This window comes from Acomys minous (assembly GCF_964271855.1).
Source record: "Acomys minous genome assembly, chromosome: 6".
Lineage (NCBI taxonomy): Eukaryota > Metazoa > Chordata > Mammalia > Rodentia > Muridae > Acomys > Acomys minous.
Genome location: NC_140487.1, coordinates 86692329 through 86714610, shown reverse-complemented (window position 1 = coordinate 86714610; position 22282 = coordinate 86692329). Strand labels below are relative to the sequence as shown.

General features: G+C 42.1%; 2 protein-coding genes across 4 annotated transcripts in view; one reads left to right on the top strand and one right to left on the bottom strand.

Annotated features, from left to right (window-relative positions):
- The window catches only part of IFT25 (intraflagellar transport 25), a 29324-nt gene extending 7213 nt beyond the window's left edge, over positions 1-22111 (bottom strand). The window contains exons 1-2 of one of the 3 annotated variants that reach the window (XM_084785605.1): positions 21996-22111; positions 11544-11656 (exon numbers count right to left, since the gene is read on the bottom strand). In XM_084785605.1, coding sequence (XP_084641731.1) covers positions 11544-11641 — 98 coding nt within the window. In that variant the 5' untranslated portion in view covers positions 11642-11656; positions 21996-22111. Of the gene's footprint in view, positions 1-11543; positions 11657-21781; positions 21893-21914 lie in introns of those variants that run through there. The other 2 variants (XM_084785606.1, XM_084785604.1) reach the window with 2 other exon arrangements.
- The window catches only part of DIO1 (iodothyronine deiodinase 1), a 365641-nt gene that overhangs the window by 31062 nt on the left and 312297 nt on the right, over positions 1-22282 (top strand). The window lies entirely within an intron of this gene.

Here is a 22282-nt window from a genome sequence, read left to right as displayed (position 1 = left end):
CTCCCATCTAAAAGCCTTCAGCAGTCCCCTGCTGACTATAAGCCCAACCTCTTTAGCTCCACCATTAAAGCATACAGCCGCCCACCACTACATCACCCATTACTGCTGCCACAGCTGGCTGCTTACAGCACTCGAACACATCGTGCGGACTCATGCTCCTAAACCTAACTTAGTGAGTTCTCTTGACCCCAAAGTCCTTCTTCCTCTTGCAAAAGCTTACGGCCCCTTCTCCAGCCCTAGCAGATGAGAACCACGTCCTCTGCGCTCTCCACTTGCCTCACAGCACTCGTTCCCACTCCAGACATCTATCTCTTCTGCTCTTATAGCTCCTACAGACCCAGACACTTGCCTTTATTTTTATGTCCCTAGTAACTATTATAGTAGGAACAATGTTTGCTGAAAAAAACCCCATGAAGTTTCAGGTCACTCATATAAATATGCATACACATATATAATATATATGTATATGTAATTTTTATAGTCAATACCACATGTGAAATAGTAAGTTGTAGGTACGGCATTGCCTACAGAACTAATTATTTCTATTTTAAACATATAAGCCATTTCTTTACTTTTTTGGGTGTAAAACTTATGTACAATGAAATGTAAGTGTAATGAATTTTGACAAATGTCTACTCTCGTGCTACTGACTCACTATGGTAACCAGCACCCGTAATGAGGATACACAACATTCCCATGATTCCAGAAATTTCTCACCTTTTTTCCAGGCAATTTCTATTTCCCTTAGCTAACAACTGCTTTGATTTCTATCACCATGTGCAATGCCACAGCTTATGCAATGAACATTACTATATTCATTCCTTTGCAGCTTTTTTCTTCAGTGCTGGGGAGTGAACCAGGGGCCTAAGTTTGTGCTGCTGAGCTACCCCCTAGCTCATTCTAGTTGCTGTTGTTTTGTTTTGTTTTTTTAGTGCACATTGGTGCTTTGGCTACATATATGTCTGTCTGTCTGAGGATGTCAGATCTTTTGGAACAGGAGTTACAGACAGTTGTGAGCTGCCATGTGGGTGCTGGGAACTGAACGCAGGTCCTCTGGCAGAGCAGCCAGTGCTTTTACCCACTGAGCCATCTCTCCAGCCCTTGTTGTTTTTTGAAGCAGAGTCTCACTAGGTTGCTCAGGCTAGCCTCAGACTTGCTGTGTGTCTGAGGATGACTCTGAACTTCTCATCCTCCTGCTTCTACATCTCTCCACCTCCCAAGTGCTGAGGCCACGTGTATCACCACAGCCTCAGCTTTATACCATTCTGGGAACTAACCCTGGGCCGCACACATGGAGGCAAGGACTTGACCAACTAAGCTACATCCCCCGCCTCTATAAGGGAAATTTAAACATTTTACTTCCAACCAATATACAGCAATATTTTAGTAACATCTTGATTTTTGTGTCCACTGAGTTTTCTTACTAGCTCCATTTTTTCCTGGAGTCAGGAGCTGGGGCAGGTGGTCTGACTGTGTAGTCCAGTAGGATCTTTCTCCTCCTACCTCAGTTTCTCAAGTGCTTGGATTATAGGCTTTTTCCATTACGATCATTTTTGGTTTTGGTTTTGTAGATTTCTGGGGTTTTTCTATGAAAACAGCTGTATAATCTGTGAGTAGTCAATTTTAGTGTTTCTCATCTCTCTACCTTTTATATCTCTTCTTAACTTACTGTACTCAATACGATCTCCAGAAGACAGAACCAGAGAGAACTTTTCCAATCTTATGGGGAAAGTATTTCCAGTTTTACCATTGAAATAAAAAGGTTTTACGTGTCTTTATCGGACTGGGGGACCCTCTCAGGTTGCTGAGAGCAGATAGCAAGATGAACAACAAACTTTCATGCACATAGCCCAGGCTACCCCCAAACTCATCACATACCAGACTGGCCTTCAACTTCTGATCTTGCCTTTACTCAGCATCTCCAGGGTGGGTGTTACAAGAATGTGCTACTACGTCCAATTCAATTTTAAATATCTTGTTAAAATTTTTAATTTACTTTCAGAAAGAACACTGGTCTTTAATAATCCTTCTTGAGATGCTCTGTCTGGTTTTGATAATGGGATAATGCTAGCACATACTTGGTGGGAAATCTCTCCCTCCCATCTGTTGAGGATTGATTCCAGGCAGCCTTGAGCATGACAGGCACACACTTTATCACTGAGCTATACCCCAGCTTTGCTTATCTTCATAAGGCTTTGTAAAATACTGATATTTCTTCTTTTGAGCATTTGATAGTTTCTGTAACTGACAGGAGTCTGTTCAGGTTTTCTATTTCATTTTGTGTCATGTAAATTTTTTATTTTATGTATACAGGTATCTTCCTACATGTACATCTGTGCACTGTGTGTATACAGTGACTGTAGAGGCCAGGAGAGGCATCAGATCTCTTGGAGCTGGAGTTACAAACAACTCGTGGGTGCTGGGAATTGAACCAAGGTCCTCTGGAAGAACAGCCAGTGCTCTTAACTGTTGAGCCATCTCTCCAGCCCAAATGCCCAAACTTGTGTCATTTTTAAAGTTTAAGTGACTTGTCACTTTCTCTAAATTATTAAATGTATTAACCTAATTTGTTATTTATAATGTAATGGCAATTCTTTCAGGCTCTACTAATACAGTTTCTCTTTAGTACTGACTATTTACAGTTTCTGTATTTCTGCTTGTTTGTTGAAACAGCTGGCCTTGCACTAGAATTCTCCTGCCTGACCTCGTGACCACTAGGAATACAGACTACTGGAGCTAGTGCTCACACTCAGGGCTTCATGCATGGTAGGCAAGCAATCTACCAACTGACACCCTCAGCCCTGTTATATTTTCCATGGTCTGGGGTTTAATTTGTTTCTTTTTCATGATGGTTTTATTTTGTTTATTTTTTGAGACAGGGCCTCAGTGTGTAGCCCGGAGGCCTTCTGAGGACCGAGACTGCAGGCGTGAGCTACCTCTTCCAGCTAACATTCTTTTTATGACTTCAATCTTCTGAGGGTGACGGCACTTATTTTCCAGTACACTTCGGGGAAAGTCAATGTGCAGTTGTTACACATGCCACCACTGACGACAGTATTTCAAGCCAATTAGTCAAGATAACTGATAGCATTGTTCAGATTAACTGAATCTTTACTGACTCATGTTGTTCTAGCTTTATTGATAGAAGAGTGTTTAAATACCCAACTGTAGATTTGTTTCAACTTTTTTCCCTTATATTTTTAAAATTTTGATTATTAGGTTTCATACATGTAGAATTCCTAACTTCCTAAGTAATTGACCCTCTAACAGTATAAAATACTTCTGGTAATCTTCTGTCTTATTTTCTGCTTTGTAATGGATGTAGTTAAACCTCTTTCAAATATATAGTTTATGGGGAAGATCATTTTTCATTTACTTTCAACCTACTCACATTTTACATTTTTGATTATAGTTTCATATATATATATTATATATATATATACACATGCATATATACATTCATATGTACAACTCATGGCAATATGGGAAGAGGAAGGGCAAGGAACGACTTTCAGGAGTCAATGTTCCTTCGCCATGTGGGTCTCAAGGACTGAACTCAGGTCTCTCTGCTTGGTGTCAAGTGCCTTTATCTGCTGAGCCATCTCACTGACTCCCATGCAGAGTTTTTTTTCCCCCAAAGAATGTTAGTATTTAATTAATCTTTCTACGTGGCTTCAAGCTATCAAGACACAAACTCCCCAATACCCTTAACATCCTCCGCTCTTCTTCTGAGGACAGGCTGTGTAGGAAACTTTCTCTTCCCCAGAACGTTTTGGTACAGGGTCATGTTGCGTCAGTGAGTGGGTGGCTCCAGTCTTATTTTTGGCAGTGTTACCAACTTACTGACCAATGCTTGCTCAGTAGTGTCCTCAGTTATCCACGTTGGCAGCTAGGCAGCTCTGGTTCCTCTTTAAGTGGTAATGCCTCACACCAGCTCCCCTAAAGTTTCCTGGATGATATTTGTCAAAGTTGATCCTGTGGTGATGCATGCTATCAGTATTACCCTGGCCTCCTGGCTGCTTCTAATGCTGACTGATACAGTCATGGCCAGTTTCTGGATCTTCCTCAGTCTTGGTGGCATAGCAACAACCAAAAGGAAAGAGTTGTTTTGTTTTAAGACAGTGTTTCTCTGTGTAGCCTTGGCTGGCCTGGAACTCACTCTGTAGACCAGGCTGGCCTTGAACTCACAGAGTTCTGCCTGCCTCTGCCTCCTGAGTGCTGGGATTAAAGGGTTGCAGAGCCACTATGCATACCACCATCCCTTTTTAGGAAAAAGGGTCTTGTTATATAGCCCAAGCTGGCCTCAAATTTGGTCCTCTTGCCTCAGGCTCTCAAGTGGTAGGAATACAGATACTTACCATGACATCAAGGTAGCTCTTTCTTTTATTTATTTTTAAAAGTGTTATAGTGGTTATTCTTAAAGTTACTATATAAGAAGCTTGTGAGAGCTGGGCATGGTGGCTCATGCCTTTAATCCAGCACTCAGGAGGCAGAGGCAAGTGGATCACTGTGAGTTCAAGGCCAGCCTGGTCTACAAAGGGAATCCAGGATAGCCAGGGCTACACAGAGAAACCCTGTCTCAAAAAACAAAAGCAAAACAAACAAAAAAAGAAAAAGAAGAAGGAGGAGGAGGAGGAGGAGGAGGAAGAGGAGGAGGAAGAGAAGCAGCAGCAGCCATGGAAGCAAGGGAGACAGAGTTTGGCTCTCTAGAGCTCATACCAATGCCAGGTAGACACAGCAGCTCTCCTGTTATTCCAGCCTAGGACGGTAGAAGCAAAGGATGCTGAGAGCAAGCTGGTATATACATACATACATACAGACAGACAGACAGACAGACAGACAGACACACACACACACACACACACACACACACACACACACACTATCAATATAATTGAATACTGTTTGATAATTTTAAAAAATTAGTGATGGGTACAAGACAGAGGACCCTTTAAATCATAAGTAGAAGAAGCCTCACAACAGTGCACATGTGGCTCATGTTAAGACGGGAGGATTTTGTGTCAGTTCCACACTTAGACTTTGTCATAAACACACACACACACACACACACACACACACACACACACACACAGGGGAAGGGGGCTAGGCTGGAGAGATGGCTCAGAGGTTAAGAGTACTGGCTGTTCTTGCAAAGGACCCAAGTTTGGTTTGCAGCAGCTACGTGGTGGCTCACAACCATCTGTAACTCCAGTGCCAAGGAATCTGACACTGTCTTCTGGCCTCTGTGGGCACCAGCACATATGGGGTATACAGGCAAAACACCATACTCATAAATTAAGACATAGAAATCACGAAAAATAAAACAAATAAATATTAGCTCTCATGTGAGATAGGCATGATGATGCACATGTATAACTAACATTTGAAAGGCTAAGGCAGGAGGATTGCTGTGGGTTTGAGGCTGGCCTGGGATAAACAGTAAATTGCTTCAGCTAGTAACATCTTGTTTTAAAAAAAAGACTTAACCATAATATGTATGATTCCATTTATATGTCTCAACTATAGCATGCAACTGAATTATGCAAAAAGGATACTTCTGGTTTTTTGTTTTTTGGTTGTTGTTGTTGTTGTTGTTTTTGGTTTGTTTTGGTTTGTTTTTTTTTGAGACAGGGTTTCTTTGTGTAACCTTGGCTGTCCTGGACTAACTTTGTAGACCAGCCTGGCCTCAAACTCACAGTGATCCACCTGCCTCTGCCTCCCAAGTGCTGGGATTAAAGGTATGCACCACCATGTCCGGCAAGAACACTTCTTTTTTAAGGTGTGGGGTGGCTGAATATGTATTGGGCACTGAACCCAGACTACACACGTGCAATGATCTACCATTATAGTCCTAGCTTTTCTTTTTTCTTTAATTTGAAGCAGTATCTTGCTAAACTGTCTAGGCTGGTCTCCTACTTCACTGAAGTACTCCTGCCCCAGTCTTCCAAATGCTGAGATTACAAGTGTGAGATACCTCCAGGCAACTTGGCTGTCTTCTCTGTGGAGTTTTTCTTCTCCCTTTTCATTGACTTACCAACTACAGATGACAAAGGCAAGGTCAAGAGGAAACAAACTTTCTCGTTCACCCTTCTTTCTTTTTCTTTTTTTAAAAAATAATTTATTCAGATTACATCCCCTCAAACTGTTGTCCCCTCACCTGCTCTCCCCTCCCTCCCTCCTTCACCCTATTCCCCTCCCCTAGACCTGCGACGGAAGAGGATCTCCTACCCCACTATAAGACCACAGCCTATCAGGTTTCATCTTGGTAGCCTGCTTCCCCTTCCTCTGAGTGCTACCAGGCCTCTCCACCAAGAAGAAGTGGTCAAATGGGGGCACCAGAGTTCATGTCAGAGGCAGTTCCTGCTCTCCACAACCATGGAGGATGAGTTGTCCATTGGCTACATCTGAATGGGGTTCTAGGTTTACTGCACACATTGTCCTTGCTTGGTACAGCAGTTTGTACAGGTCCCTCTGAGTCCAGATCCACTAGCCTTGAGGGTCTTCTTGTGGGGTTCCTGGACCGTCTGGGTCCTTCTATCTCCACATTCTCCTATACCACTCTCACCTGGAGTCCTAATAGTGAGTCCTAACATCTGTCCCAATCCCCCACTGAATGAAGACACTCAGAAGACATCCATGTTGGGCTAATATCCAATTATAAGTAAGTATATACCATGTGTTTCTTTGTGAGCCTGTGTTATCTCACTCAGGATGATCATTTCTAGCTCCATCCATTTGCCTGTAAATTTCAAGATTTCCTTGTTTTTAATAGCTGAATAGTATTCCATAGTGTAAATGTACCATAGTTTCTTTATCCATTCTTCAACTGAGGGGCATCTAGGTTGTTTCCAGATCTGGCTATCACAAATAAGGCTGCTATGAACATAGTTGAGCAAAAGTCCTTGTGTGGTGGAGCATCTTTCAGGTATAGTCCAAGGAGTGGAATAGCTGGGTCTTGCGGTAGTCCTAGTCCCAATTTTCTGAGAAAGGGTCAGACTGATTTCCAAAGTGGATGTACAAGTTTGCACTCCCGCTAGCAATGGAGGAGTGCTCCCCCCTCTCCATATCCTCACCAGCATCTGCTGTCACTTGAGCTAATATCCAAAATATATAAAGAACTCAAGAAATTAAACACCACCAAATCAAATAACCCAATTACGAAATGGGGTTCCGAGCTAAACAGAGACCTCTCAACAGAGGAATACAGAACGGCCGAGGAACACTTAAAGAAACACTCAATGTCCTGAGTCATCAAGGAATGCAAATCAAAACGACTCTGAGATTCCATCTTACACCCATCAGAATGGCTAAGATTAACCCTTCTTTCTAGCTAAGTGTCATCTCAGGACTTGGGGAACAGAGGCAGAAAAATCGGGAGTCCAAGGTCATCTGAGGCAACATAATAGGTTCCATGCCAGCCTGATTATATGAGACTCTATCTCAAAATAAACAACAAACAATAATGGCAAGTAGTACAACTAACTTGCAAGGAAATTTAAAGTATACAGCAGAGACATACAATAATCCTCGCTGGAAAAATGAATTTACAGTGCCATTACCGCCAAGTAACTCTGCAGCTATTTCTACTGAGATAAAACAACCTCTGAGCAGAAAATAAGTTTTAACATCTATATAAAGCCTATTTGTGTTTGCTACAACTACATAGATTAAAAATCTCTGGGGCTGAGAGATGGCTCAGCAATGAAGAGAACTGATTTCTGATTCGGAGGACCTATGTTCAGTTCCCAGCACCCACATGGCAGCTCACGATTGCCAACAACTCAAATTTCTGGGGACCTGATGCTCCTTTCTGGCCTCCATGGGCACCAGGCATGCACACGGTACACCTTCACACATGCAGAAAACACTCATACACCTAATGTGTTTTTTAATGGAAGGCTTTAAAAAGGGAGGAGGGTTGCAGGGTAAATTGATCTTGCCTTAGAAAAATGATGTATCTCCAATTAAAGTGAGGGGTGTTTCTGGAAAGATCTCTATTCTTTTTTTTTGTTTGTTTGTTTGTTTGTTTTTGTTTTTCAAGACAGGGTTTCTCTGTGTAGCCTTGACTGTCCTGGACTCAATTTGTAGACCAGGCTGGCCTTGAACTCACAGTGATCCACCTGCCTCTGCCTCCCATGTGCTGGGACTAAAGGCATGCGCCTGCACCACCTGGCTTCTATTCTTTTTATTAGAAAGATTTATTTATGTATGTATTTTATGTACATGAGTACTCTGTCTTCGTGAATACCAGAAGAGGACATCAGATTCCATTACAGATGGTTGTGAGCCACTATGTGGTTGCTGGGAATTGAACTCATGACCTCTGGAAAAGCAGCCAGTGCTCTTAACCACTGAGCCATCTCTCCAGCTCCCCAAGATCTCTAGTCTATTTTTTTTTTCTGAGACTGGGTTTCTCTGTGTAGCCTTGGCTGTCCTGGACTTACTTTGTAGACCGGCTGGCCTTGAACTTCCAGAGATCCGCCTGCCTCTGCCTCCTCCCAGAGTGCTGAAATTACAGGCACACGCCACCATGGCCAGACTTAAGATCTCTATTCTAAATGAAGAACTTAAGACAAATTTCTGCAGTTCTGTGTATATATGTACACTAATTTTTCTATACCAAGTCAGTGAGATAAATAACTATTACTTGCCTTTCACAGGAAATACAAGAAAAAAGAAAACCATGAGACACAGGCAAAGACAGGTATTAAATTTCTGATTCAAGCCTTACATTTGAGTTATCATTACAGATCCTTTAATTGGGATTTAGAAGACATGCATGTTAGCCAGGTGTGGTGCCGCACGCCTTTAATCTCGGCTCTCAGCAGGCAGAGGCAGGTGGATTGCTGTGAGTTTGAGGCCAGCCTGGTCTACAAAAGTGAGTCCAGGATAACCAGGACTGTTACACAGAGAAGCCCTATGTCAAAAAAACAAAAAACAAACAAACAAACAAACAAAAAAAGAAGACGACACACATGTTAATTGATTGAATCATTCATTTATCTGTGTGAGTTTTAAAAACAAGATCTTTTACCTGTAGTAATCCTTTTTTAAAAATCCTTCTTTAAAAGGTTTGTTTATTAGATTTATGTGTATGTGTGTGAGTCCATGTGCAAAGTATGTGTGTGTTTATGCTACATGTGTGCAGGTGCCTACAGGCTGTTAGAGGCTGTTAGATCCCTTGGAGCTGGGGTTACAGGAGGTTGTGAGCCATCTAACACGGGCACTGAGAACAAATGCTTGTCCTCTCCAAGAGCAGCAAGCACTCTTAACTTCTGAAACATCTCTTCAGTCCCTCTTTTTGCTTTTTTGAGACAGAGTCTTACTTTGTAGACCAGGCTAGTCTTGGTTCAAGGCGATTCTCCTCCTGCCTCGACTATACTGCCCACTACTATAAGACTGTAGGTAGCAGACACCATGCCTAGTTGAAGTTTTTGTATGTGCTTATTACTTCCCAAACTGCAAAGCCCTACGCAAATTTTGCAGTCACACATGTATGTGTGTACATATGTATTTATATATGTGTGCATATGTATAAGTTATGCTCTCAGGCTTTCCAACATTAGCCATTGTTTAACAAATATTTGGTGTTCTAAATCAACAACTTAGTCAACAAACAATTCAAGATTTTACAGAGTCAAAGATAATCAAGCTGATTTCTAAGAATTCACAGCTGAATTACGGATAAGCAATTACAAAAAAGAAACAGAAAAAAAAATCAAATCATTACAGATAAACAATTACCAAAAAGAAACAGAAAAAATAAAATCACACAATTTTATAATAGGGACTTGAACCAACTGCTACTGGAGTCAAGTAAAGACATGGAGCAACCTCATCTGAGGGAAAAGGTGTCAGCAAGGAGCAGCAATTGACCTTGAAGAAAGAGGTCTGATTGCTGAGATCATATCCACACAAAATAGAATACGGAGACTTATAACATCTCCATCTTACAACTGGCTCTGCCTGAACAATTGAAACTAGTTTTTAATGCATATACCTGACTTCCTACAAGTCTAAAGATAACCTAATAAATCCTTTCAGCTCTTAAACAATATGTTTCTACCAGTCAGATTGTGATGATGTATACACAATGAAAGGTTTTTTAAGAATCATAAGCCAGGCTGGAGAGATGGCTCAGAGGTCCAGAGCATTGACTGTTCTTCCAGAGGTCCTGAATTCAATTCCCAGCAACCACATGGTGGCTCACAACCATCTACAATGAGATCTGGTGCCCTCTTCTGGTGTGCAGGCAAAACACTGTATAATTAAACAACAACAACATAAAGAAGTTGCTATTTTGGTTTTCTGTCTTTCTGTCTTGGTAAACCACTTTTAAAAACCTATTTATGTGTTGTAGAAGTTTGAACTTATTATATGTACACGTTTTTGTTTTAATTCCAGGTGTGGGATATGGGGGCTGTTCCAGTGCGTCCACAGCTGATAACTGCCTGAGGGTGCGCCATGTTTGTCAGCTGGGAACTGCCTCGTGCAGGGGCGTGGTCTTTGGCAGTAGGCATAAGTTCCAGACCCAGGGAGAGACTGGGGGCTCTGAGAAAGAAGAAGCTGGTGCTCCCCTGCTGCTCCTGGTTGCTGTTGATGCAGTTTGATGAGAAGAAAGTAAAGGTCTCCTGAAACGAGGATTGGACTTGCCTCAAGGAACCCAATGACCCTAAACACCAGGAAGCAGCTAAGGAAAACTACGCCCCTTCTCCCCACTAACCTTCATTCTCCCCTACTTGATGTTGGGGTGTTGGAAAGGGTGGGGTGGAGAAGGAAGAAAGAGATATAAGAAACCAAAAATAAAAATACATCTTAAAAGTACACCTACATTTATGGGCTGGGAAGATGGCACAGCAGTTAAAAGCACTGGCTGCTCTTGCAGAGGACCCGGGTTTGGCTCCCAGCACCCACACAGCAGTTCACAACTGTCTGTAACTCCAGTTCTAGGGGATCCAGTACGCTCTCCTGTCCTCAGGCATCGCACACACGTGGGACATATACGCACATATAAGTACACCACCAGTACACATAAAATAAAATGAATAAATCTTCAATTCCCACGCACAGCTATTTGCAAAGTAGGAATAGTGGAACACAACTATAATCCTGGACTCAGACAGGAGAATTTTGAGTTTAATATGAATCTAGGTTACAGTAAGACCTTCTCTTAGAAAACCCAAAGCACAAATAAACAGAAAAAAAAAAAAACCCGAGGGAAACAACATGATGATAGAGTAGTTGTCTACCACAGGAGGGCCTTGGGTCTAAATTCCAACACTAAATAAGAATAAAATGAAAAAATTGAACTTGTTTATACAAAGAGATCAGTTTAAGAACTATTAAGGATAAAAACATTATTCACAATTGAATTAGTTTAAAGAATGGCTCCACAAATAGATCCTATGAAGTCATCTAGCTCACTAAATATTTATTAAACTGATTAATAGAGTCAGCTGTCATAAAATAGGGCCCCAGTCCTCGAGGGGCCCCTGGTCTAACACTAAGCCTGGAATTAGAACATAAGGGAGAGCCATTCTCACCCGTCAATGATATTTTCAGGTGGGTGCTTCTCATCACTCGAGGTAGCCAGAATCACCTCAGTGCCTTCAGTGCTCGAACAGAGATCCACCTTCCTCATCTCAAAATGGGTAGCCTGCAAAGTTTATAAAAATACAGTAATCAGAAAGCAAACTCTTGACTCTCAATAGAAAAGAAAGCAAGGCTGTTGCCTAGCACACAGTTTAACAACCAAGCTATTCAAACTGTGGGAGGGACTTGCACACTTCTGCCCTCTCCCTGGGATGACCTATAAAAAATGATGACTTCCACTTCTGGGCTCTACAAAATGCCTTTGACTACTTGAACTGATATCATTATTCTGCTTCTAAAATTAAAACCCTGAGTAATTATAGTTAACAAGCTATGGTGACATAAATTATGGGTGACTTTTTACTGTTTATAGCTGTATTTATGATTTTTTAAAAAACTAGAGGGTGAAAACAGGTATTTTGTGAGTATCTATACCCTTAAAAAAAGATTTATTTATTATTTATACAGTATTCTGCCTGAATGTGTGCCTACACACCAGACAAGGGCACCAGATCTCACTGTAGATGGTGTGAGCCACCATGTGGTTGCTGGGAATTGAACTCAGGACCTTTGAAAGAACCGACAGTGCTCTTAACCTCTGAGCCAACTCTCCAGCCCAAGTATCTATACCCTTATCAATCCAAGTATCAAACAGTATTGACTATGGGGACTTTTATTTTTTAGTGTGGGTCACTCTATAGCCCAGGATGGTCCAGAAATCATTAGTAGAGTAGGCTGACCTAGAACTTACAGTAATCTTCCTTCCCCAGCCTCCCAAGTGCTAGGATTACAAGCATGAGCCAACACGCCTGGCAGCATTGGAGTGGGGTGGGCATAGAAGATGCTCATGCTCAGGGCTTCCCTTTGTCTACTCCCTGTGAGTGGGGGTTTCAGGCCTGCCCACCACACCAGGCTTATTGACAATTTGGTTGTCAAAAAGCCTATTCTGGTTGCTTTTTGAGATTAGAGCTTTGCTTTGTTAGTCATGCTGTCCTCAAGAACTCCGAGACTCACGTGATTCCCCCCCTCCCTTAGTCTCTCAAAGAGCTAAAATTATAAGGACTTGTAACAACAGCATTTACCATTTTCTGAACAGACACATGAAATAAGTAAAGTGATAACCTTATCTAAGAATTTTGGACTAGTCACCTGGTCAGGGACTTAGGATCATACTGCTGAATAAATCTTGAGGCCCCACTATAGAGGAGACTGGAGCATAAAATAGAGAAAAGATTCTCTCAGATCTTATCCTAGCTGTTCTGACGGTGATGCAGGTAGATGCAAAGTAACCAGACAGCTGTATGTGTGCATGCATACACACACACACACACACACACACACACACACACACACACACACACACACACACAAACACCAGAAGACAATCAAAAGAATACCATTGACTTCCTTTGAGACAGGGTCTCTCATTAGCACCTCCCCAGCACTGAGCTGACGAGCACATGCCACATCTGGCTTTTTTACCTGGGTTCCAGGCATCAGAGTTTAGTTTCTAGCACCCACCTGGGTAACTCACAACACACCCACACACTTACACAAAATCTTAAAAATATTCTAGATACAAATCGCATTTCGTGTGTCTTTACAGATGTCTTCTCCCCATCCAGGTTTGATTTTTCTTTTTCACATTGTTTTTGAAACAGGCTCTCACTATTAGCTCAAACTCTAACCCTCCTGCCTCAGCATTCTGACTGCTAGGCCTACAGGCATATTCCACCATGCTTGATTTATGGCTTGTGCTTTGTTTGGTTTTAATGCAAGATAGTTGCCTGCTGAACTATATGCACACAAAATCGGGACCAAATCACAAGCAGTATATTCAATAAAGCTTTACAAAGCAAACACACCAAGATAAAGAAATGTGAGCACTTGTGAGAAAGTCTTTCTCATCCCTTCACCATCACTGCCTCTCCTTCCTCCTGTCCATCATTTCTAACACTGTGAATTAGGCCTGTCTAAAGTTCATGTACATGGAATCACAGTCCAGGCTTATTTGTATCTGGCTTCTTTCCCTCATTCTGTTTGTGGGATTTATGAATGTCATATTGAGCACCATTAAGTACAGTTAGGTACAACTGCAGTACAGCCCCCATGCACGTCACCTCAGAGGAGATCAAAGGAAAAAGGCCCTTGTGAAGCTTCACAGGAAGTTGGTGCTAGCTGAAAAGTAAAGAAAGGTTTTTTCGGTCTTATGTACATAAGAGACATAGCCAATGAAGGAGAAACTAGCTTACTACTTAGTTATTTAAAATCAGAGATAAACTGAAGGTATTTAAAATTGCAACATGGTCTAACCTAGCAGAAGATTTGATTTTGTCCCTTATCCCGGCCCCCAGACAAAGGAAAAGATGTGAAAGATGTGAAGTCTGCAGAGGGGAAATTATCTGTTTACCTTCTGCTGAGAGACTGAATCAAAGAAGGTCAGAAGCAGCTCAACAGATGACTCGGGTGCTGGAGTTACCCACGTGCTAATTTATATTAGACTATACAAAGGTAACTGTATAGAATCTGCTCATTTGGGAAAAACATGGACAAAATGAGTGAACAGAAAGTGAGTTTTACAAGGGAATGAAAACTTAAAAGGAACAACACAGAAATTTAGGCATTGAAAATACAGTTAAAAGCCAGGTATGGTAGCACACACCTGTAATCCCAGCACTCAGAGAGGCAGAGGCAAGCAGATCTCTGTGAATTTGAGGCCAACCTGATCTACAAAGCAAGTCCAAGAAAGCCAAGAATACACAGAAAAACCCTCGGGGCTGGGAAGAGAGAGAGAGAGAGAGAGAGAGAGAGAGAGAGAGAGAGAGAGAGATATTAAAATACTGTCAGCTAGGCTTAACATCAGATAGAATTTGCCATAAGCAAAGATCAGCGGGACTAGCAAGATCTGTTAGTAAGGTTGCTTCCAACCACACTTGATGTGAGTTCAACTCCCAGAACACATAGTGGAACGGGAGAATCAGCTCTGCAAGTTGTCCTGACTTCCACTGGGTACCATGGTATACACATGCCCACAACACATAATAAATAAATATAAAGAAAAAAGTAAAGATCACTTAACATAAATATGGACTGAAGGTGTGTTTTAATGGTAAAGTACTTGCCTAGTATTAAAAAAGAGAAATGATGTGCTCAACTGTTAAAAGCACTTGCTATGCCAGGTACAGTGGCATACGCTTTTAATCCCAGCACTCTGGGAGGCAGAGGCAGAGGGAGGCAAACTCTCTGTGAGTTTGAGGCCAGGCTGGTCTACAAAGTGAGTCCAGGACAGGAAAGGCTACACAGAGAAGAAACCCTGTCTCGAAAACAAAACAAAAAACAAAAAAGCACTTGCTGCTCTTCTAGAGGATCCAGTTTTAGCTTCCAGCACCCACATCACTCATAGTCATCTCTAACTCTGGCTCTTGAAGAGCTGACACTCTTTTCTGGTCTCCACAGGCACCCACAGCACATGTGGCAGACATACAGAAATTCATACACATAATAAAAATAAATCTTAAGAAAATAAGGGAGCTGGAAAAATGGCTCAGTGGCTAAGAGCACATGTTGCTCTTGCAGAGGACCTATAGCCCCCCGTGGCAGCTAACTCCCATCGGAAACTCCAGTTCTAGAGGGTCTAATGCCCTCTTCTAGCCTCTGAGGGCACTACACATACGTGGTGCACAGACATACATGCAATAAAATAAATTATCTGAAAAATTAAGGAAGTGAACAGAGCATCAGACCTATGAAATAATGTCAACTAGTCTGAAATATGCACAACTAGAGATGGTGTCTTAAGAGGAGGAAACTGAATAGTATAGGAAACTATTAAGAAAGACGGTTGAAAATTTTCCCCAAATCTAAAATATAAATTCACTACTCCAAAAAACTCCAAACTTTAAGTTGAACAACACATAGAAGAGTTTACTAAGGCACAATTAGTCAATTGCTAAAAAAAAGAAAAAAGAAAAGAAAAGAGAAGCAGTTAGAAAAAAAAGCAAAAACCACAGTAACATATGTCTGGAACACAGATGCCTCCAGAAGTGTTCTTTGTAATGCTTTAGTTCGGTCAAGATGAGCCATCATGGTAAATATTTCTAGATTAGCTCTAGATCAGTACGAATGAAAGCACTAGATGTGGAAAACACATTTCCAGCGTAGAATGACTACTGACGTGGGCTGCCAGTGTGACTTAGTAATAGAGTACTTGCCCTAGATGCAAGAGATCCCAACAAGAACCACAGAATCACCCCAAAGTCTACCAGATAGCCTTGAAAATAAGAGCAATGCAAAGTAGGGACTTAAGAGATGCAGAAGTAGCAAATATGAGCCTGGTGTGGTGGCACACGCCTGTAACTCAAGTGCTCAGGGGCTGGCGGCAGGAGGCAGAAGCTCAGGTCCGCTCTTAAGTGTACAGCCACCTGGACACCAACCTGGCTATGTAAGACCTTTTCTCAAACAGAACAAAACAAAGACAATAAATAATGCAAAGCAAGAATAAGGTAATGACATTGTACTTACAGGTCATGTTAGTAAAGCTCTTAACACTGAACATGGAATAATATTAATTCAAAATAGACTAGGGGGCTGGGGCTGCAGCTCCGTGGTAAGAGTACTGTCCAGAGAGAGAGCAACACTAGGGAACTAAGGATTCATGTCATAATCTTAGGGTTGCATAGTAACTAACAATGATAAAACCAACAAATAAAGAAGGCTTCTCTGTTCAAATGGTGGAAGTTCGGTCCCTACTATAACTATGCTGAAAGGTGGTGGGACCCTTAAGAGGTAAAACCTACTGGGAGGTGAATGGGTCACAATAGCCCCGCTAAAGGGATTATTAATGATGGTCTCAGAGAGTAGGTTCGGTTTTGTAAGAACAGATTCACTTCTGTGAGTGGCGCCTGGTCCCTGCCTGCTCTCCTGCTTCCTTCCCTTGACTTGTGACCTCCTCCCCCTACATGCTGTCCATCACCCGTGAGACCCTCACCCAAACCAAGCAAATCTTAGCATGTTCTTGGCCCTCCAAAACAGTGTGTTAAATGAACCTATTTTCTTTACAAATTACCCAGCTTCAAGTATTTTATTATAAAAAAACAAAACAGACTAATATAAAAGCCAACTGAGGAGAAAAACTACACCACCAGAAAAATACTTGACTATACTGAAAGAGGACAGAAACACAGATTTAAACACAAATACATTATTTTTCCATTTACCATTAGTAAACTAACCACTAGCTTATTAGACTGAACTTAAAAAAAATCAACCAGATATTTTCAAGAGACACACTCTAATTTATAAAGACACAGACTGAAAGCAAATGATAAAATACAGTATGCTTTTTTCTTCTTTCTTTTTCTGAGATAGGGTCTTTTTATATACCCTGAGCTAGCTTTGAACTTGTGTGAGTTTACGTGTGCTGGGATTATAGGCCTAAGTGACTACGTTCAACAGGTATACTTTTCAATATTTAGTGAGGTAAGTTCCCCTATTTAATATTTAAAATGTCTTGATACTATACTTTGAACCTTACTAAAAACAATTCCATCAAGTTATGTTTTTCTAAAAAGCTTTTTGAAACAATTGAAATGTTTCTACATACGAATGTCAATGACTGCATTTACTTAGAACTTTTTCTTTGTTTTTGTTTTCAAGACAGGGTCTCTCTATAAAGCCTTGGCTGTCCTGGAACTTGCTCTACAGAGAAAGCTGGCCTCGAACTCTTAGAAATCTGCCTGTCTCTAACTCCCAAGTGCTGGAATTAAAGGCATGTGCCACCACAACACCACAACTGCCTACTTAGACTTTTTAAGTCCTTAAAATATTTTACAGTTTTATCAACATCTTCTTGGTCATTATACTTTTTACTGCTACTGCAAAGGAAATCTTTTTTAAAACAACACTCAGGATATTTTATTCTTAGCCAAACAATGGGTATTTACCACATGTAATCACTGTCACATTCACTGATATTTTATTAGATCTTACTGATGCAAAAATTCTTTGTACTAGTTAAACTTTTTCTTTTAAATATTCATAAACATTCCATCAAACACATGTATTAAGACGACCATATGGATTTTGGGGGGTTTTGTTGTTCTTGTTTTGGTTTTTCGAGATAGGGTTTCTCTGTGTAGCCTTAGCTGTCCTGGACTCACTTTGTAGACCAGGTTGGCCTCGAACTCACAGTGATCCACCTGCCTCTGCCTCCCAAGTGCTGAGATTAAAGGCGTGTGCCACCACGCCCGGCTGACCATATGAATTTTCTTAAGGGTATTAATGTGATCAAGTAAACAAAAAAATTTTTTAATGCTACAGTATTCCCAGATCCTCCCCAGTGCTAGAATCACAGCTGTGTCCCTGTGTTCCACCCACACCAGCTCCAGAGCGACTTTTCTTTCAAATCTGATAGTTCTATTCAGGATTTCTATAACTTCTCGAACCACTTCTATAGTTTAATAATTTCATTTATTATTATTACTGAGTGTGTACGTATGATGCCTATGTGGGCGTCACCTCCATGGTGCCCGTGGAAGTCAGAAGACAACTTTGAGGAGTCAATTCTCTCCCCACACCTCTATGTAGGTTCTGAGTATCAAACTCAAACAACCCACGCTTATATACCAAGCACTTTCCCTGCCGGACCATCTTTTAAGCTTTATATTAATTACTGATCACTTTTATTTCATCTCCTTTTGGTCTTTATATTAGCATAAAGCTCAGAAAGTTTTTATTATGGTTTAAAACAGTATTAATAGTACTGAAAGCTGGCATCATTCTGTGAAAGACATGTTCTAACATTTCTGTATAGATTTTTGTTGACAAATCTTTCCACAACCTTTATACTACTGATACCAGAGAATTGGTATTGGATGAATATAGTTAAGGCTTACATCTAAAAGGAGGAAAATGGAAAACTCCTATATAAATGGACCTAGATATTATTTACAAAGAAAATGTATTAAGAATTGAAAATGTAGACACAAGTAGAAGTGAACGTAATAAGAACATTAACTACCAAGTTACACCAAGGTAGCTTCCTTTTTCTTTGTTGAAGTCCCTATCAATTAGAAACATGTTTGTTCTGAAATTTTTAACAAATATTTTTTCTTTTCCTTTTTTTTTTTTTAATTTCTTATTTTTTTTAGACAGGGTCTCTCTGTGTTAGCCTTGGCTGTCTTAGACTCGCTTTGTAGACCAGGGTGGCTGCAAACTCACAGTGATCCGCCTGCCTCTGCCTCCCAAGTGCTGGGATTAAAGGTGTGTGCCACCACTGTCCAGCTATCAAATATTTTCAAGTTACACTTTGGGCCAAGAAAATATGGGCTGGTACTTTCAACAGTTACTAATAACTCTCTGAGTAGCTACACCTAGAGAATAATTATTAGCAAAACAAAATGAACCTGTGGGATATTTTTATTATTATCCTATTCAGCACTTCTTAAAATCTAATTTTTTTTTTTATTGTGCTAGGAATTGAACCAGGGCTTTGAGAATGGTAGGCACATGATTTCCTGTTGAGCTATAGTCTTATTCAACACTTACTTGGTTTGGCATAGTGGCACAGAACTGTAATCAAAGCATGTGGGAAGCTAAAAGCAAGATTATCACAAATGTTTGGGCATCCTGGGCTACACAGTAAGCTACAAAGTAGCTTAGCTTTGTAGCATCCTTAGCTACAAAGTAAGATCCTATTGCCAAAAACAGGGGGTGGGGTGGGGATTAAGTAAAGATATTTGAAATAGCATCTTTGCGAATTAAAGGTATACGAAGTCTGCTTTTCAACTCTGTAGACATGACAAAGCTGAACGATAGAACTGGCCCTCAAAAAGAAAAGACTGAAGATGGGGTGGAGTTCAGTTGTGTAGCATGTGCTTGGCATGTTCATGATCCTGGATTCAATGAAGGAGAGGGAGGGGGAGGGAGAGAGAACAGGCTAGAAAGAACAGTTTCACTGGTACAAGGGTATGTTCATCTGTTTACATATAGTCCACGGTTGCCTTTGTGTGCCAGAAGTGAGTAGCTGTCACAAACTATAAAGCCTAAAATAATATTTGGCCTTTTATGACATTTGATGTAGATATATTAAATTTAATTGGTTTGGTCCATGACAAAATCAACATAAGACGAAACTGTCACAAAGGTAAAATTTTAAAGTGTTATTTTAGATTATACTAAAAGTTAGTCCGGGGGTGTAGCCAATGGGAAAGTGCCTGCCTGGCAGCCGTGGCGCCCTAGGTTTGATATTAGCATCCTAACAAGCCAAAACACAGCTTAGGAAGTTAAAGAGGCAGTCCATTCCATCAAATTCTCTGAACACCAGTAAGAGGCCCTCATGTACTACGGGCCAAGGCCCTACACTACATCAATACAATCTGTAACTGAAATTTGGTTCTTGTCAAGCAGATAATGGACACACTGGGTGCTAACCAGTGTTCGGTTCTAGGTAGAACGTTTCAAGGACGTTAGTAAGTGCCATGCTGTTTGGGGTAGAGAAAAAGTTCATGAGCATGCCCATGCCCCTGTACACACAAACAAATTAAATGTAATAAAAAATGTAAATGAACAAAGTTTTTGGAAAAGTTACTGTGTGCCCTCCAGTAATGCATACACTAAAGATGTATGCCCTCTGCAAAAGGATGACAGACAAATTTGTGGCATTTTATATTTCCTAATTTTACTTTTGCTCTCTGAATTGATGTGAATGTCTCAAAACAGGTAACTACAGTATGCATATTCTATGTGGATACAAATATATAAGGGGAGAATCAACAAATGTTCAAAAGGATTACTGGTCGAGGTGATGAAGGCTGAAGGACTGGTCCTGAATTAAAGGCCTGCCTGGGACCTGCTCTCAGTAAGCCAAGGAAGTAAGAATTACCATTTAGGGAAATGTTTTCATATCAATGTACACAGCAGATGAATAGGATATACTGTGTACTCTTCAAATATTCGCTTCATTTTTTACCTCATTCTTTTTTGTTTGGTTGGTTTTGTTTTTCGAGACAGGGTTTCTCTGCGTTAGCCTTGGCTGCCCTGGACTCGAACTCACAGCGATCCACCTGCCTCTGCCTCCCAAGTGCTGGGATTAAATGATCTAAGATGCCTAAGGAAAGGGCAAATAAGTGCTTTAATACATAATGAGCCGGGGCCCGTGGTGGTGCACGCCTTTAATCCCAGCACTCGGGAGGCAGAGGTAAGTGGATCGCTGTGAGTTCGAGGCCAGCCTGGTCTACAAAGCGAATCCAGGGCAGCCAAGGCTACACAGAGAAATCCTGTCTCAAAAAAACAAAACAAAAAAAACAAAAAAAAACAAAAAGGAAAAAAAAACCCATAATGAATACTCCTAGAACCACCTGCATCTGTCTTGTTAAACAAGGAAGAAAGGAGCAGAGGTGGGGCTTTTACTACGTTTTTGTTGCAATTAAGGAGTACCAATGAAGCCAGTCAGCAGACATGTTTTCGCAGCTCCAAGATGCAGGTTTGAGAGGACATGTTTGATTTAAGTAAGCATGAATTCCCTCAGGGACTCTCTACCAAAGTGCTAGGTTCTAGGAAATCCTCCATCTTTTCTGTTTCACCGTCAGGGATGCTGAGTGCCTTATCCTTCACCAGGGCCATTGGCTTTCTTACATACACAGTGAGGCCCTTTCTGGTACTTTCTTCTGAAACCCTCTGGGTCAAATCCTGGGTTGATTTTGTCCAAGTTGCTCACATCTGCATGCCCCAAATCCCTTCCTATACACATCTAATTACTGATAACTCTGTTGTAAGTTTAAAAAACAGTCATCCTCTGTCTCTGAGAGGGACAGCCAGAAACTGTCCTCTCAGCTCCTCTGTCTAGGCCCAAAAGATTTCAAAGAGCCTACGTGTACCCACATTGACTTTAAATATAATTTATAACAGTTTGGGTTTGGACGATGCTGATAATGTCTTACACTTGGTATATTAACTGTGATGTAATTGTTCTTTCTTTTGAGGAGTCAAGCATCATTTCGGGACACTAACAGGCTTTTGGGGAGGGGGGGACCTAGGTCTTCGGAACAGAGAGAGGCCAGGCCCTCTCCTAACGACATCGCCGCGTCTCCCGCGTTCGTCCGCCGCGCGTCTCCTCACAACCGCTTCCTTCCCGCCCGCATCCCTCTGCCAGCGTCGCCACCAGGCTCCCACCTCTCCGGTGCCCACCCACCGTGCAGCGCAGACCCGGTCGCCTGGGCCTTGGGAAGCTCCAAGATGGGACTGTCCGGTCGCGATCCCCGCCCGGCACGCCCCGCCCCGCCCCGATCGGCCCCGCCCCGCCCGGCCCCGCTCCCCGCACTGGCCTCAGCAGAGTATCCTGGCGCGCGCCCAGCGCAGCTCCGCCCCCACCCTCTCCGGGCACAGGACCCGCCCAGATGCGCCACCTCGCTCGCCCGTGCGCCTTTCCTCGGGACTATCCCAGCTCCGCGACGCCTCGGGGGCCCGCAGAGGTCTTGGGGGGGGGGGGCCGGGGGGGACACGCCCTCGCGCGGGCACGCACGCACGCACGCGCACCGCCCAGCCCCGCCCCTTCCACTCTTCCCGCTCCTGCCCGGCTTTCTCAGCTCGGCCGCCACGCCCCAATCCCGGCCCCGCCCCGCCTTGTGCCCCGCCCACCTCGAAACAGGCCACGCCCCTCATGCCTCCCCCGCGCACGCGCGCCTACCCAGCC